This window comes from Merops nubicus, unplaced genomic scaffold (genome assembly GCF_000691845.1).
Source record: "Merops nubicus isolate BGI_N331 unplaced genomic scaffold, ASM69184v1 scaffold18508, whole genome shotgun sequence".
NCBI lineage: Eukaryota > Metazoa > Chordata > Aves > Coraciiformes > Meropidae > Merops > Merops nubicus.
Window position 1 is genome coordinate 5,530 of NW_008626546.1, and position 17,664 is coordinate 23,193.

Below are 17,664 nucleotides of genomic sequence, written 5' to 3' on the forward strand. Positions count from 1 at the left end.
CCTGCTGAAATCATGGTGATATTCTTTCTATGCTACAGTTAGCCAAGTACAGCCAACTCTATAGTCTTTTTGGATTTCCACCCCCAGCCAGTATGGCAGGGTTTTCTTTATGCCCGTTGGGTGTTGGGACTTTTCTTTTTTCATCTTTGATACAAATGCAAACATATTCTCCAGTCATTCCCTGTTGCTCAGGGAGGCTGTATTCCTTCTTGAATACTGCCCACTGTAAACTTCTAGCATAGGTTAATTTTTATCATTGTTACTTTATTGTCTTCTGAAAGTGAGTGAATGCTTGGAAGCTTATCTCCACTCTCCTGCTGGAAAAGTACTCTCTGAGGAACAAGGTGAAAAGCTGTTAATAAGGAACATGCTTAGTTTGTTTTCTCAGCTGTTGTTTCTTTAGTAGAAGTAGTGTGAAGACATCACTTATTTTGTAAGGAAACCTGTCTCAGGGACGAGGATGAGAGAAAGGAAACAGACACTGTATGTCCTTAACACTGGGGAAGTAAGGGCTGTGTTTTATAACAAGCTTGCCTACAGCTCAAGCTTCTTCCATCCTCTGAAAGGAGGAGTCAGGAAAAGGAAGTTTCCTGCCTTTCTGTTGAAAGAACTCCAAAATCGCTCAGATAGACATAAGATAACATAAATCTCTTCCAAAAACTAAATTTAAAATGGTTGTTCTCATGCTGGGGGTAGAAAAAAAAAAAGCTTAATTATTCATGCAAATATTCCTTGGATTTATGTAAATGCCGTATATGGCCTCCTTCAGGAATTTGACCTGGAGCAACTCAAGTATTCAAGTTAGTGAACGGTGGAGAAGGTATGTTTTCAGGATAAATTATTTCTTTTATCCCTTTAACAATAGGCTTTTGAAGGCCTTTGTTTCTCTGTGACTTCAGACCAATTCAGTTAGGAGCTTTGCTCTTTGCCTTTTGAGAACCTTTCCTAAAATGTTCCTACTTCCCTGTTGCTGGAGCAGCCTCTCCCAGGCAGTGTTCTGTCCAGTTTGAATCTTGAGACTTTCAACATCCAAACACGTGATGTTTCAGAGTGATATGAGAGAAACATTCTCAAGTAACAGCAAATGAGTCAGCAGAGGACGACCTTAAGAACACTCTTGATAGAGGAAATCCTCCCACAGAGTGCCCTAATAATAGGTTCATGCTTTGAAGCTTTTGGTCTGCCCGCCAGTTTGTTCAGGGTCCTTTAGGTAGTCGGGGGATTCCCTTCACTAAAACCTTCACTGTGCTCGAGTGTGCAGCTTGATTAAAACCCTGCCTAGAGCACAATACATAAGCATACTTAGATGTATCTGTAAGTGGAGGCATGCATCTGGGCTTGCCAGAACCCATGTTTCTAAAGTGCTGTGGGAACTCAACAGTGTTATTTAATTAATCTCATGCGTTATTTTAATTCTGTGAATTTCTGACACCTTTAGGATGAAATAGAATCACTGCAAAAAGAAGTGGAAGATCTGAGAGGTAAAAATCTCAGTTTACAGACGCAGCTGAAATCTCTTCTGGATCCTACAGCATTGGCTTTGTCTTGCCAAAATGAGAAAAGTAGCCAGTCAGCAAATGAAGCAAGTACCAGTGGCCCAGAAACCCTAGAGAAATGGAACAAAAAGCTGAAAGCCGCCAATGATATATGTGAAAAAGTGATGGATAATATGGAAAAGCTAAAGGAGGTAATAAATACATTTCTACGGCTATCTTGTACTGTAACTGTTTCGTGTTAGTTAAACAGGAGTAAGAGCTAGCGTGACCTCTGGGTACTTCATAGATCCAGAAGACAGAAGGAAAAATTGAATTCCAGTGACTGCTGGTGTATCATAGTATTTCCATATCGCCTTTGCAAGTGTCAGATGTTATTGCTTGTGCCAGTGAGTCTCGTACGTGACTCTTCTTCAACTCCTCTGTCACTCTATGACTGGGTAATTGGATTATGGTCGCACTTGTCACCAGTATTGATGACCAGATTTTTCAGGCTTGCAATAATCTATATTCTATATCTGTTTTGCAACATTTGGTGGCCAAACGATTCAGTTGGCTGAGGCAGATTTTGCACTATTGCCCTCCCTGCAAGCCGATATTTTTGGTGCAATTTGCTGAGACAGAGTAACTTGACCCTTTGACTGAGAATAGACAAGCTTCAGCATTTTATGACCAGAAGATCCTTTACTGGAAACCTGCGGCTTTTTTATACATCTTGAATGTAATGTAAAAGAAAACCTGATACTGCAGAAGGAGGGATGCAGGAGATAGTCAAGTGAGAATGCAGCTAAATAAAAATACCTTGCAAAATCTACCTGTAGGCACAAGAAGGATCACCTCAAATATTGAAGAGTGAAATTTCAAGATTAATTTGAAAGGCAAAGTGGAAAGAACTGGACTTGAATTTATTCAAAATGCTGTCTTTATTTCTTTTGTTAACAGTCTTGGGTTGCCTCGTGCAAACATGAAGCATGATGTGTTCAGGAGACTTTCTCCTTCGTAAGCATTAACAGTGTTTACACTTTTCCTGTGCTACAGACTCAGGCCTCTTCTGACATTCTGTTGTTAATAGGGCACTTCTAGATTTGCTTCTGTGTAGTCTAAAGCACATTCTAACCCTGGTTGGACTGTGTGAGAAGCACTGAAAGGAATAAACTGAGTTCCCAAAATTAGCTTTTTCAATAGCTTAACTAGACTCAGACTTCAGCTTTACAGGGCCTCCTAAGAGGATATCAGGAGTTTCAGAGTCACTTGTAGTTGGCAAGAGATTCACAGAAAGGGGTTCTTCTCTGCCTAATTCTGTGTGTGTGTGCGTGGTTTTTTTCCCCATAAAATTAAACTGCTGCCTCTTTTTTTTTGTGGTGACTAAGATTTTAAGCTTTTTTCCTAGGTAAGTAAAAAGAAGAATATAGCAAGCACTGAGGGAGGGGTGTATTGGGTTTTTTTCAGTATAACTTCAACCTTAGCAAGAAAAGGGGTTTGAGTTTATGGAATCTCTGAGTTTGGTTGTTAGATAAAAATAGAGGTTTAGATGGGTGTTAAGGATCAAGTCTGAAACTGTGATCGTAGAATCATTTAGGTTCAAAAAGACCTTTAAGATAATCAAGTCCAACACACTGTTCCCATCTTTTCCCTCTTCAACAGCTGCTCTATCCTAGAAGCACCAAAAAAGTCATTTGGCTTTTCTTTTAGACCTTGTTTCACTTCTGAGCATGCACTGACCAACCCCAGTCTGAACAGTAAGACCTCTTTCCCACATACACTTAATCTGGAACCAGAAACCTTACCATCCCAATTACCTGACCCAGGAGCTTCAACCAGCCATCGCTTCCCAGTGAGACAGGGTTCCTAAGAAAATGTGGTTGCCATAACTTTCCTTTTAAAACCAGACTGAGTCAGGATATAGACACCTTTTATCATTTGATGTCCTAGAGCAGAGACTCCCAAAGCAGGCATTCTATAGAGTGGAGTCATTACAAGTATGGAAGTGGTGATACGAACCCAGTAGCAGAAATGCTAGACAAAGTATGCTCATTAATAATGCATTTGCATGAGCTCATTAATGTAGATATTGTGCTGCAAGTGGGGATCCCTTGCAGACTACTGTCCTGAAGAGTAGAGCACACTCTGGAAGAATGGACACCAAAGAGGTTTAGTCCTGTCCTGCCATGTGCCAGGTGGATGCCCTACCTACCAACCCTGTGCAAGTCATGCAATTTCCTATTTGGTTGTGTGTCTGGGGACCTGTGTCTCTGGAAAGAGAGAAAGGTCTTGGCCATGTTGTGAGATGGTATGACACTCCTTTGGAAGTGAGGAGTTCTGGATCCTTACTTGTTGCTTCCAGGATAGATTTTTGTGCTTTTATTTTTTAAATAACAATTAGTTGACACTCGGGCACTCAAACCCTGGGCTTACCCTTCCCATTGCTTCTTACAAGAAATCTCTATTTACAGTTTCTGCCCCTAGGAGTATTGTGAGGGTGGGATGGCTGTCTGTTTTTTTTCTGCACCATTCCCCTTAACTCGCCCCCATTGCCTTAACCTCATCTGGAGAGGTTGCTGCAAGAGGTTTGCTGAAAAGCCCATGTCACTCCTGAGTCCAGCTGCATAGCTCCTTCTTCAGATCTAACTCTAGATCATACTTCTATTAGGCAGATGAAGCATAAGCTGATTGAGGTTATGAATTATGAATCAACAGAGAACCATGGAATGCTTTGGGTTGGAGAGGACCTTTAAGGGGGGTCCTGTTTTCAGCGTAGAAAGATTGAGGAGACTATGAAGTGCAAGGAGTTTAGGATAACAGTCATTGTTCAGAAACCCCTCGGCAGGAGAACTCTGCATATGAAGTATCTTGTTAACAAGGACGTCTGCTGAACTGGGAAGCAGGAATCGACCTCAATTCAAGGAGTAAGAAGGATTGTGGATCAAGAGTCTTAGTCACAGCATCCTGGAAGAAAGTGAAGAAAGACTCCAAATAGCTTGTCATAATGGATTTACATCCACGGGACAACTGTGGTTTAAAAACAAGCCAAAATACCCCAAAGTAATCTTACTCTAATTTGGAATGAGGGAAGCTGTTCAACATTAGGTTTGTTGATACCTGCACATTGTAATGTTAATGTACTTAACGTATTTAGTCGAGTGGAAAAAAAAAAACACGGAATTGCCATTAGTACATCTCCTTAATGACTTTCTGTGCTAACTAACATAGCTGTGTTTATTTCCCTAGATAGGACACTTGCGATGTATTTTGGGAATATAAATAAAAAATGCCTGTTCGCTATTCAGTTTTGCAAGCCATTTCCCATGGTGATTTTTAAGTGGTGTCCCTGTCTGAAGGCTGTTTCCTGCCTTCACATTTCTAGTTCTGTGTCTTTAAAAAGGAGAAACAGCTTGTCCTATAAATATTAGAAGTCATTTCTGATTTACTGTATACTTATTTTTTTCTTTTCTTTTCCTTAGGCAAATAAGAAACTGAGCATGGAAAACAATTGCCTTTTAAGAGAGAATTTGCGACTAAAAGCTGAAGTTGATAGTAGATCACCCCAAAAGTATGTGAATATTTTACATCGCTGCCATATTTTATTTATAGACTGTTTAACTTTTGTAGTACTTTAACCTAAAACTGTGGTGGTGTACACAGTGTTGCATATGTGTCTGCAGGTAGATTTTGGAATTTTTATCCTCATAGGCTTGGGTGACAGATGCAGCTTACAGAATAGCAGCAGGTCTGCAGTGAAGGAACATGACATGGCCACACGTGCTGTTCCTGGCATTATCTGGCCGGTATTGAAGGACTGGATTTATTAGTTAAATTCTACAGCTAACTTCCTGTTATTGGGGAAACTTCTAAGTCTGGTATGTGGTCAAAGCAGAAATTCTGTTACTGAGTGCAGATGTTCTGGTTGTTTGTATTTGGTTTTGGTTTGTTCTTCCTTTTGCTGCCTTCAGGCTTTGTTCTGTGGATGTAGGCTCCCTTTTCAAGGAAGGTTCCTGATAGCTTTGTGTCTGGGCAAGATATGTAGAGTTGAGCTTCTGCAGCATGAGAACATCATCACTAGAACTGACACCTGTGTTGAGTTTTCTAATAAACACTCAACATCAGTAACATCATCAACAGTAATGAGCTCAAAAAGCCGAAACTTTGCCATACTGATGACAGCTGTGTTCTAAGGTACCTCTCCTTGGAAGTACGTTGTACAGCAGTGTGTTCCTGTTTTTACAGGGATGTTCCTTTCTTTCACTGGTTTTCTACCTTTTTTTCTCTCTGGTTTAGAACTTGGAAAGCTCAGAGGAGCATTGGCCAAAGGTTTATACAGTGCTTTTGGGTAAGGGGGTTGAGAGGCACCTGTGTAATTGGAGAAGAGAGCTCTCTGGATTTTGTTCTCATTCACAGCTTACTGGCTGGAGGGTGAAATTCATCCTTACAGAGGCCTTGCAGACTGCTTGTTATTCACGACCACAGGAAAGAAGATGCATGATCCCCATTGTGTTATGATGGGAAATGCATAACAGTACATTCTGCCCTGAAAACCCCTAGTAAGGGAGACAGAGCCCCGTTTAAGGTCTTGGCAACAGAGAAGGTCTTAATGGCATGGGATATCTTCCCATAAGATTCAAGAGTGAGTTGGCAAGGATGGCAGACTTGAAAAGTAAATAGATGTAACTAAATAAATCCTAAAAAAGAAGAGCTAGAAGAGACCAGATCATCTAACTTAATTTTTACTTCACTAATGTCAGGTAAACTCCCTAATGGAAAGAACTGTTTCTTCTCGCTTGTGCATGCTTTGCCATCCTGTTGGTCAGAAAAATTAGATATTGGAGGGGTGAGAGTGTGAAGAACTAGTCTTTGTTGCAAGCTGATTGTTTTCCTGTCTTTTGCCAGTGTGGCCTGAAGCAATAGCCAGTTACTTTCTTCCTTGGAAGCAGAGAGAACATTTGGCTATGTTAGACATCCAACAGCGTCAAGGTCTGGTTTGCAAGCCAGATGCCAGCTAAACTGGCCTGTCTGTGTCATTACTATTATATTTCTTTTTAGTCTGTGGAACAAATAGTTCTGGAATGACGTTTGGTGTAATTTTTGACGTAAATTTCTGATTTACTTTTTTCTGTGCTCTCAGGGCTCTTCACTGTCTATGGTTTTATGAAGCAATAATGCTTAGAACTGGGTGCTAGATTCCAAGTGAAGCCTCAGTAGGACTAAGTAGAGCAGAAGAACTGTCCTGTGTCTTGCTGCAGCATCTTATATTGGTAACTTTCAATACCATTTTTGCTGCTGACTTTCACCTGGCGCTTGTGGTCAAATGGCCGATACCAGTTCTGCCAAATGGCTACTTAGAAAGTTGCCTTTCTACCTCGTTTTGCATTTGTGCTGCTTATGTCCCATTCCAAAGTGCAGGGCTTGATCCATTTGTTGGCTTTCTTCAGGTTGCTGTTTTGATGCTTGTGTCAAACAATTCTTCTGATTTCAAGTCACATCCTTCAGGTGGTAGGAAGTCTCTTCTGTCTTAGTGGTGTTAGCAAATCTTATAAATTACCTTTCACCCTTGTAGTCACCAGACTGGTCAATATTTAGACGAGACCTAATACCAAGATGATTTTTAAATGTTCTTCCTGTTCTTATGACAAGCCTTGGTATCTAAAAGGTCTTTCAACTGGGCTCCACATTCTGAATAGCCCATTCAATAGTTGCTTTCTGACCCTGCTTATGAAATCAGAATCGAAGGCATAAGCATCAGAGCCCAGCAGTGTCACTGTACTTAAACTTTTCTGTGCAGGCACACTGATTTGCCAGTACAGTGGTTTCAGTGTACTTTGTTCAGAAGTGTTCAGAAGGTAACTTTTAGAAGAAGTTCTGAATGTCTCCCTAGTGTGTTTTAAAATAGCTACCAGATTGGATCTTTGTAATTTAGTGTCACCACCGTTGTGGCACTTGTCATATTTCTCAGCTTCAGATTGTCAGGTATGAGTTCATGCTTAAACAACTGGCTAGGTAATTCAAAAAACCTTATATCAAAGTATTTTTTCAAAGGAATTGTCAATATTCAGTCCTCATGTCCCAAAAGTAGCTGATTTTGTGCGTAATGACACTGGGGCTAACTATCACAACCTAAATTATTTTAGTAGGCTTTGCTTTATAGGAAGAGAAGCATTGATAGCAGGTGAGTGATCCCTTTGTAACACAGGCTGTACCTCCGACATCACAGGAAAAACATAATTAGCCTTCTTCACTGATCAATAAAATACTTTCTTTTTATCATAGTCCTGAGCTTTTCTTTCTTTGTTCATACCCATTAAAACCTGCTGAAAAGTGTCATGTATGTCAATAAAATTGACATTGCAGCCATGTCAGGGATTTTTACACATTTTTTTTTAATTGATGATGCTGATTGATTAGAGTAACTTTTTTTCCCCTGGAACATTTTTGAGTGTAGGCCTTCACTAAAACACTGTAACATCATATAGTTGGGACATAGGTCTAAAAAGCAAGTGGAGGTAAGTTTTTTGCTCTGATTCTTACCAAATGCTTGCACTGGTCTCCCACTTCTCAGGCAAATCAGACTGATTGTTTGGTGCTTATTGGCTGCTCTTTGTTTGGCCTTTCTCTTGAAGGTTTTTCAGTGACTTCCATTTTCATGCTACAGAAGAGGAAAACTTCTAAAACTTAAGTTTAAGGAGGATGATAAAGCCCTCTTATTTCCAGCTATACTTAAAATAGAAAACTGTTAGGTCTATTGGCAAGGCACAATGGATCTAAAAGCATTTTTGGCAAAGGGATATTTGCTTTTTACCTGAAGGAAAATAACTAGCAAGTCCATCTACTCCAGGGTATAGTGTATTTTATGAATGGTTAGATTCAAATTAGCTTGAACCAGACTTCTAGGCTTCCTAGGAGTCTTTTTCTTAAATATTTAATTTCTTCTGCCAGTTAAAATCCCAGTCTGAAAAACTATCTGTAACATGCAGAAAATTGTTGGGTTATCTCTTTTCTCTAGTTTTGTCAGTTGTTTTATTGTTGTTGATTTGTTAGGGCTTTTTTTCCTTTCTCCATTTTTACTGTTTTATCTTTTCTAGATTTGCAGCTTCAGGTCTTAAACAGAGCAGCGTGCTTGAGGTATATCTTGATTTTTTTTTTTCCTTTTTGATTTTTTTTTTGGCTTGCTGGGAAAAGGCCCCCATTCATCTAACAGTAACTGTGGTTTTTTTTTTTTTTTTTTTTTTTTAAACATGCCTATGCAAATGTGGGACGCTTTTAAGGCACTTGTCTATAACCTGGAATATTGTCAAGGTGTTGCTGCAGATTACCTTTCTAGCTGATGTAGAGGATGATTGCAGTCCCACGTCTGGGCTATCGGGTGTTTAGAGCTGGAGAGTCATCTTCTGTGGCATCCTTGAAGCCCCAGTCTTCTGCAAATGGTTAAACAGGAAAACTGTTTGCTGCAGCTGCTTACCATCCACAAAGATAAATGTTTGTATGAGGTTGTACAACTTCTAAACTGAGTTGATATGAGTTAAGGTCTCAACTGGACAGATCTGCTGCAGTCAGTGGTCACTGATGTGTGTAAATAAAACCCAAAAGGTGAATTCATAGAACTGAAAGATAAGAAGAGAAGAACCAAATGAAGAAATTTGTTCCTTTGTGGGTTAGAGACTGTTAAACTTCCCAGTGTCTAAATTAACATCTTCAGGAGTAGTGGAACATAACTGAGTGGGGAGTTGTGGAGTCATGTGAAAGAGGGTTACCCAAAGGTTGTAATTGTCGTCCTTCTTGTTCACCCTACGTGAGAGCTGACTGCAGCTTTCTGATTGCTGCCAAGAAAGAGTCATGCTGGGGCAAGAAGGACTCTGAATGAGGAAAGGTCTTGAAATATAGGGGTCCCAGTGCTCACCTAGACACCCAGTGTCACCTCAGACACTGTAACATATCCAGTACACCTGCCTGGGGGTGGCAGCTGTGAAGCAGGACCTATAGGCACCTGGATCCTTCCAGAGCGATTGCAGCAGGCTGGCAGCCCCCATGTAAAATGTCACTAGGTCACTGAAAATTTGGGAAGTAAATGCATGCAAGTGTCAAAGCAGGAGCAGAAGGCAGCTCCTGTCCTGGTGCTTAACTGCAGAGGTAACTGTTTATTGGCAGCATGTCATACGTTCCATTTCTGAAAACTAAAATTCCCAAGCACGTCCCTCTACAACAATTAACATATTAGTGATGCTATTTGGCTTTGAACAACATACAGTATTTTTTTTTAACCCGAGGACACTTGTTATAAAAGTTGCACTTGAGAATACAGGGCTTCTTCCTCATAAGCAAATCACAGGCTGTCACTAATGCTGGCTGCATTAAATAAACATATTGCACCATTCTTCCATTAAAAAGGAATTGCCAGGTATGCATATAAATGTAAACATGTTTAATTTTTATGTCAAAGTGTCTATTACAGCAGACCCAGAAAATCTTGCTTATTTTATTTAAGCATTTTTCCCTGTCTGTCACTTGGCTATTAAGCTGAATTGTATTTTTGCATCATTTTTATATACTTTATAGTACAGTATAGGGTTTGCTTCTGTAAGGATGTGTGAACAGGTCTGTTAGAGAAAGGCAAAATCAATACTTTTGGGTCACCCTGGGAAGCGTCTTGCCTGGGCCGTGCTGTGCTACACTGGCTCCTTTGGTATCTTAAACCAAAATCTGAGTTCCTTTTACTGAAGGAGGAAATAAGCAAAAATGCTGTATATGAGGATGTTTATTTCACTGTAACCCACTTCACCTGAAAATATAATTGAAACATTCCTGAGCTGTCTGATTCTGTTTTTATCTAGTTTCATAGGGGAGAGGGAGGAAATCTTGTGCACCTTTTCTTCCATTTCCCTTTTGTTTGCCATCAGAGATGGAGAAATTGCTCTAACCAATTGAGAAGACTTATTACCCATAGAGTAGGCAAATGGAAAATGACCTGTCTTCATTTTTATGAAGACAAAGGTAATTGGGTGGAGGTAATGCACAGGTGGAGGCTGTCCTAGCCTCAACAGAGTTCCAATCCAGCCAGCTTCTTTTAGGGGAGGAAAAAAAACCCTTCTTCAGTGAACACTCCTATTGTAAACATAAAACTGCTACTTTGCCACTTCATGTCTACAAAGCAGTGAGCGGTACATAAAACAACTATGTGCAGCTTAGGCTGATCTCATTTTAGATATGGTCAAGTAGCAGTTCTGTGGAAGAACTGCTTTAGACTGGTGTGAATCTTCCCCTCATTGAACCATCTACATTAAAATCTTGAAGTCCTTTAAATATACAGGAGCATTTGAACAGTGAAGTATGTCAGTAGATCTGGTCATTCACGCCCAGTTTGTCTGGGGCTTGTGATACCCGTTACTCCTTTCCTCACCTTCCCGCTTAAATGTGTTGCCATAGAGCAGTTTCCTACTGCGTTGGGCTCAGGAGCTGAAAAAGCAAAATACAGTTTGGTTCCTTGTTGGAAATCCCTGCATAGATATATGGATATTTTGCCAGCATAGTCACAGACCTCACACAGATCAACCTCGACCTCACTGGTCTAAGGGATGCAATGAGAGCATTTTGCAGAGGGATGAGGAATGGGGGAAAGGGAATGGGAATTCCCAGTGAGTCTGAAAGATGCTGGAGGAGGGACTGACAGACAAAGAAAGAGGGTGGGGATTCCAGGCAATGTTTGCGCTGGAAGAGTGAATGTAAAGTTGTGCTGTAACATGGAGCTGCAGGATGGGAGGTGGAGGTTAGTGTAAGCCCACACACATAATTGTCATTTCTTTGTGATAGAAAAACTTACGTGTCAGAGTTGTAGGGTGGCTGCAGGTTCTTCCCTCCTTCCTCATAATACCAGAACTTTAATTGTTTTTTCTTTCTGTAAATTGAAAGCCTCGAATGGAGCAGGAAATTCCCTGGTGCCCACCTGTCAGTGACAGGTTAGAATTAGTCAGGGCATATAGCTGAAACCTTCACCTGCCCTCTGGGGAAGGTCAGTCTTGAAAGCTGGTGGAGGAGGGGGGAAGGCAAGCCCGTGTCTTGGCAGTTGAAAATGTGCTCAAGCTGGAAGCCCCACAAACAAGTAACTTTCAGAAACCACAAGTGGTGAGTTTTTTGTATTGGAGTCAAGGAAGAAATTAGATTGTTCTGATTGTAAAGCTCAAAAAAACAAGTAGTTCTGAAGTTAGTGGAAGTACCATCCACCCGATAGCAGAAGAAAAGCTGTATTTCTAACATTGAAATGGTCTATATAAGTATTTAAACCACCTCCAAGGACTGTTGCAATTTCTGAATTTCCTATTGGCATTTTATATTTGACAAGGTGACATTGTGTAAGAAATGTATTGTAAAACACTGCTGTACTGTAGGAAAATGATTGAATGTAAATATTTCAAGATGTGGACCACTGTTCAAATGTTATCATAAATCTTTGCCATTGTTTTAGGGGATAATTCTTCATGCATATTTGAGTTGAACTGATAGAACCAGCCCCTGGAAGAGTAATCTGCTTGTTATTGCCTTACTACCACTAATAGTTTAATTTTGGCTTTTCAGGTAGTCACCTCCACCAGTACAATATATATGATCATCTTATTTATTTTTTTTTCATAACTAGCAGAGAAATGTTCTGATTTTGGTTTTCAGATTAACACAGTGTTTAATAGCTTTGCTCTTTCTTGAAATGAGCTCGTGAAGCACCACGAGAATGTCTTTCTCCAGCTTAATATTTTATTTCTTTTTGACTTCTTGCAGGTTTAGTAGATTTACAGTAGCTGCCCTTCAGTCCAAGGTAGAACAAAGCGAACGTGAAATAAGCCGTCTGAAAAAGGCACTGGAGAGAAGTGATAAATACATAGAAGAAATGGAGTGTCAGCTTTTACAGCTGAAAAATGCAGGCAAAGGAACCCAGACAGTGAGCGCTGTTAGTGAGAGAGTGCTCTCCACAGATGCTGAAGGAGCCGAGAGCAGTGAAGATACAACATGTTTGAAACCCCAAGCTGAGGACAAAAAAGCTTTGACTGCTAGTCAAAGTCCTGACAGTCTTGAACAGCTGACAAGTGATGGAACTTGTTTAAGCTCTTCTAGCCAAGATGTTCCAAATGGCTCAAATACCCAGTGTGCCCCAAAGAAAGAACTGTTTCCAGGATGTCATGGGGTTCTCCTGCATGAAAATACTACAAATATGGATACCTGCTTAGAAGAGCAGTGGAATAAAATCGAGGAATGTACCTCATATAAGGATGAAGAACTTTATGATCTTCCACCACCATGCACTCCATTTCTGTCTCTCAGTCGCCTTCGGCTGAACACTCCTGACGGGAAAGAAAATGCAAGGAAACCATCAACATTCCTGAGAAAACTGAAATTTGAAGAGTTCTGTGACACTTCAGGTGATTGCAGCAAAGATTCTCCAGAACACAGCACAAGCAGCTGTCACAGTGAAAAGAAGCTGAACTGTTATGCTACAGGAAAACCAGGTTTTTGGGGGACCTGCACAACAAATTTTGCTGAGAGCTTAGATTTTGATGAATCAGAACAAAATGCAGTAGCTGGTCAGTCAGCTGAGATGTCAGCAAAGTCCAGTGATAAAACAAGTTCTTGCCTGCCTAAAAGGTTACATAGTCTCTGCTCTTCGGAGATGAATCGCACGCGAACCTCCAGCGAGGCGTCTATGGACGCTGCCTACCTCGATAAAATTTCCGAGTTGGACTCCATGATGTCCGAGTCAGACAACAGCAAGAGCCCATGCTATAATTTCAAGTCTTCTGATCTTGATACTTCTTCAAAGTCAACGGAGTGCTCTAAGCTTCTGAATGAAACTGAGAAGAAACTGGAAGAGATGAACGAAGAACAGGGCATGAAAGGTCCAGAGACAAGTGATCTAGCCGTTGACAGAACTGGCTGGAAGCCTGCTATGTTTTCCATCCTCACCCCATCTGAGCAAGATACAAATGACCACTTTCCACTGTTTACAGGCCAAAATGTAGTGGCTAGTGATATCAAACCTCCAAACTGTTTATTTCAAAGAGACTTTACCCAGAGTTTACCATTCAGTAACTCACAAAGGTTGTTTGAGGAACAGAAGTTCGGTTCCTGCTTTTTAAAGATGTCATCTGACCTGCACAGTCAGCTTAATCCTCCTTGGGTGTCTTCCTTTATAGCTGAAAGGAAAAATAAAAATGTCAGTCAGTCGACCAAGAGGAAAATTCAGAGCAGCCTTTCCAGTGCCAGTCCGTCGAAAACCACCAAAAACTGACTGTGCTTGGAAATCGAACGTGCCTCAAAGACACTAACCTGCAAATCTTTAATATTTACAGGTGATGTTAGTTTGTAATAATTCCCATGCAGTCTGATCCTGTCTTTTTTGATGATGAGAACTGAACATTCCCTTGCCCATTACAAGCTCTTTCCTAGGGAAGAACCATTCCAGATTATTTTCTTTGGCTGGGCATTTTGTTTACTTGGGGGGTTTGGGGTTTTTTTTTTTAAAGTTTTCGGGTTACACAATCTTCCAGTTGTGAGCACAGCTAATGACTCCCTTGAACAGAACAGTTCTAAGTGGTCTTGTCAAATAAGTCATTTATGTAAGAATTTGTTTTATAGTTTATGTTTCCCATTCATGAAGATTACATTTATGTGCATGTAAGGCAGCTACTGGCTATATATCCTATGGATTCATGAAATTGGTATAAAACAATGTCAGTTTTGCCATAAAACTTGCCTTCCAGAGGAAAATGTTGCTGCTTGGACTGTTTTGTAGCACTGTACTGTACTGAAACTCTTGTTTTAAGTGGATGTAAGTAGCAGCTTCTTTATTTTCAGGGTTATAGCACTTCAGTTAGAAAACATCCTCTCTGTAACACTGCAAACATGGCTTGTATTTTTTGAGTTTAAGCACAATTTTTAATTTAGTTCCCAAAAAGCATTGTTATTCTAAATGTGTTCAGTATGCCTGGATAGACCATAAAAATGGGTTTGTATGCTAATGACTTGTTTACCTAATGTGCACTGAACATTTTACATTAATACTGTACCATTTTACATTAATACTGCATGCTTTTCTATGTGAATTGAATAAAACATGTTATAAGCACTGTAATCCTTGATGTCGCCTCAAATATTGAATTAGCAAAAAGAGAACGGGAAAACTTTCTTCTTTTCATAATTTGGAAAATAACTAAGTTTTGTAAAACATAAATGTGAGCTTATTCACAAAAAAAAAAAAAAAATCATCTCCCTTCCTCCCCCTTGTTAGACATATTACCATTCCAGTGTCAGCATCGATACAGTTGATGGAAATGGCTTTCGGCCTCTCTGGAGGTGACTCTTCCATAAAGTATTGCATAGGTCAACATAATGTGATGGCCTACTACAGACAGGAGACCTAATTAAGCAGCAGAGCAAAATTGGTTTCTTTGCATTATTGTGTTTTAAGTTTTTTTAAGGGCATATTTAATTGCAAGATGCAGGTTTTTTCTTTCTATATAGGCCTCTGATGGCATTTCTTACAAACAGAAGCCCTCTCCTCATCGATACCTGTGATATGAAAAATCCATACGCTGCCTTTTGTCCCTGTGGGAGGAGTGATAGCCACTTGGAAAATTTCAGTAGACTGGCTCATCTTTTGTAAAGTGAACTCCTGTAAGCATTTGAACAAGAACTGCCTTTCACATTGTGATGCATGCATACATCTGTGCAACTAGTGTGTTCACTCTTCAGTGGAACCTCTTTTGAGAAACAGTTTTACTAAAAAATAATCATTCAAGCCATAGGTGCATCCTGGTGACAGGCAGGGTAGCACTGTGCTTTCATGTACTGCCTTCAGTATAATACCTGAAATTTAATCTTCACAAAAAGGACTTGTTGCTTGTTATTCAATCATAACAAATTTTTCAGAAATTGCAGAGCTGACAAAACCATCTGGACATGAGTTTGCTGCTTGATTTGACTACTTCTATTACTAAGTCAAAAAACTCTGTCTGAATTTAACTTTTTAGGTGAAGAGGCAAGCGTGTCTCAAATAGGTCTTTAATAATTTCTTAAAATATCTTTGTTTTGCGAAACAGTTGCAAATATGCAGTAAATAAGTGTAAAGGTCATTGATTTATTTCATTTTGGTTGGGGGAAGGGGGGATGTGTTTCTGGGCTCCATTGTGTATTCCAATATGCTTCTGATACACAAGCGGTTTGCAGTGATGGGAACATGCATGCCACTGGTATCATACCTGAAATCAAACTAGAATCACGAAAATGTTTGGATTTTTTTACACATTACTTTCTAGTCCATTGAATAGGAGCACTGCTAATGGGCTTGCTCTTCAATATGGATATTTTGACTTTACGTGCCACGCAACTTGAATGGATACAAGAGCTGAGACTAAGGTTAAAAACAAAAATGCTGAAGGTCAAGCTCACAAACTTCATATCGTATACTGGAGCAAGGACAGAGAGGAGACATCTCAGGCCAGGTACTGGCTTTTCACTTGGAACCATTGTGGGAGCGTGTCCACTGTCATCTACAGCCTCCTAGCTCTGGGTGACTTCGAGGCTGTGGCAAAAAAAGTGAATTGCAGTTATCCATAATGACTTGATCCCCAAGCTCTCTCATACCCTCAGATCTCAGCAGCAGATGCGAAGAGCTGGTTGTGATCGCATCCAGTACCATAAATACTGAAGCATTTTATGTTTTGCAACCTGTAAAGCTGAAACACGTGAATTCTTCTATCGTAGTCTGGTTTTATTTGGCTGGAGTTTGTTTTGTACTGTTGTGGAGGTTTTTTGTTTGTTTGCTTTTTTTAATTGAGTACCTTGAAAACAACTACCCCACTCTAAATTCCACATCTCATTTGGTTAATTCAGGTTGTATTCCGTCTGGCTTCCAGGGTGGTTTGTGCAGTATCAACTCAAACATTGAAGCTGTATGGGATGACTAGGGTTTCCTCAGTTCTGAATTTGTTGGCCATACATGGCATTTCAGTTCTCCAGGATGCATTCTGTCCATGCTGAGCTTGCCTAATCTCTTGCTGCACTTATCATGCTCTTTGAATAAAAGGGCCTAAATGAGAGCTCATTGCTGTTAATTTTTTATGATGGTTACCTAGTTACATAGTAATGTAAAACTGGAATGCACATGATCTAAAACTTAACTATTACAATTTTGATTAAGACAATAGAAGTTTCAAAGTGATGTAGAGATGAGATCTTTGATGTCTAATAACATTTAATAGCTCATAAAATTTTTACTTCATCTAGGAATACCTACTGTACTCAATACTAGGTGACTGGCAGGTTCTGACAGAGGAGAACACTCTCCAGAAGTACTGGTGACTCCAGGAGTATTGGTAACACAGGAGAGTGAGATTGAAACTGACCTCAGTTCCTTGCCAGTGAAATCTGTTCTGTTATACCTGAGAGCAAGAATGCCAAGGTCAGGTTTGCACCTTGTTACCAGCAGTATTACCTAGCCATAGCCTGCTTTCCCAAGATTCCCTGAGGGCCTTGTGAGAGCCCAGTTCTGCTTGGGTTTGCTTCATTTGATGAAAGGCTGCTGTAACAGTTCTACCAGCGCCAGCTACTCAAATGACCTCTGTTTGGTTTTGGATGTGCTTTATGGTCTTTTTTAAAAATACCTTTTAAAAAGGGGTAAGGGGGACAACGCATAGCTTGTATATGCAATACAAGGCATGCTAACTTGCATCTCCCTTCCTTCCCTCTTCATCATTTTACAATTGTTTCCCTCACCAAATAATGCCATTTAAAGGCAGTTTAAACCAACCAAATCCAATCCTAATTTTTGTACAGCCTCAAAGTGCTGCCTCCAACTCCCAGCAGCCATAAGCTTGAAGAACGCACCTCTTTGCACACCTTTTCTGTAGCGTGCTTATGGTAGATGTTTCACAAACAGAAGGTAATGCTCCCTCCTTGCTGCTTTTCTCATGTGAATAGGCTAAGGCTTCTCCCTTCTCCCCTCCCAGGTTTGGATGAGAAGAAAAGCAGCTTGGAGGCAGCTTGATGTAGGGGTTCACGGTTATCACAAGGATTGGCCCATGATCAGAGGTGACAAAGAATTCCCTCTGGCCACTAACCCAGGTCTGGCCCTTCCTCTGCCTTGCTCCTTTGCAGCAGTCCTCTACCACTGTGATGAGCCACCAGCCTGTTAAGCCTGGCC

At 40.4% G+C, this 17,664-nt stretch overlaps 1 protein-coding gene across 1 annotated transcript in view; it reads left to right on the top strand.

Annotated features, from left to right (window-relative positions):
* Positions 1-13,921, top strand: part of RNF219 (ring finger protein 219) — a gene marked incomplete at its 5' end in the record, with an annotated part of 15,358 nt that extends 1,437 nt beyond the window's left edge. Inside the window, 3 exons of the mRNA XM_008946052.1 lie at positions 1,439-1,687; positions 4,955-5,043; positions 12,249-13,921. Coding sequence (XP_008944300.1) covers positions 1,439-1,687; positions 4,955-5,043; positions 12,249-13,752 — 1,842 coding nt within the window. The remainder of the gene's footprint in view (positions 1-1,438; positions 1,688-4,954; positions 5,044-12,248) is intronic.
* Between the last annotated feature and the right edge of the window lie 3,743 nt (positions 13,922-17,664).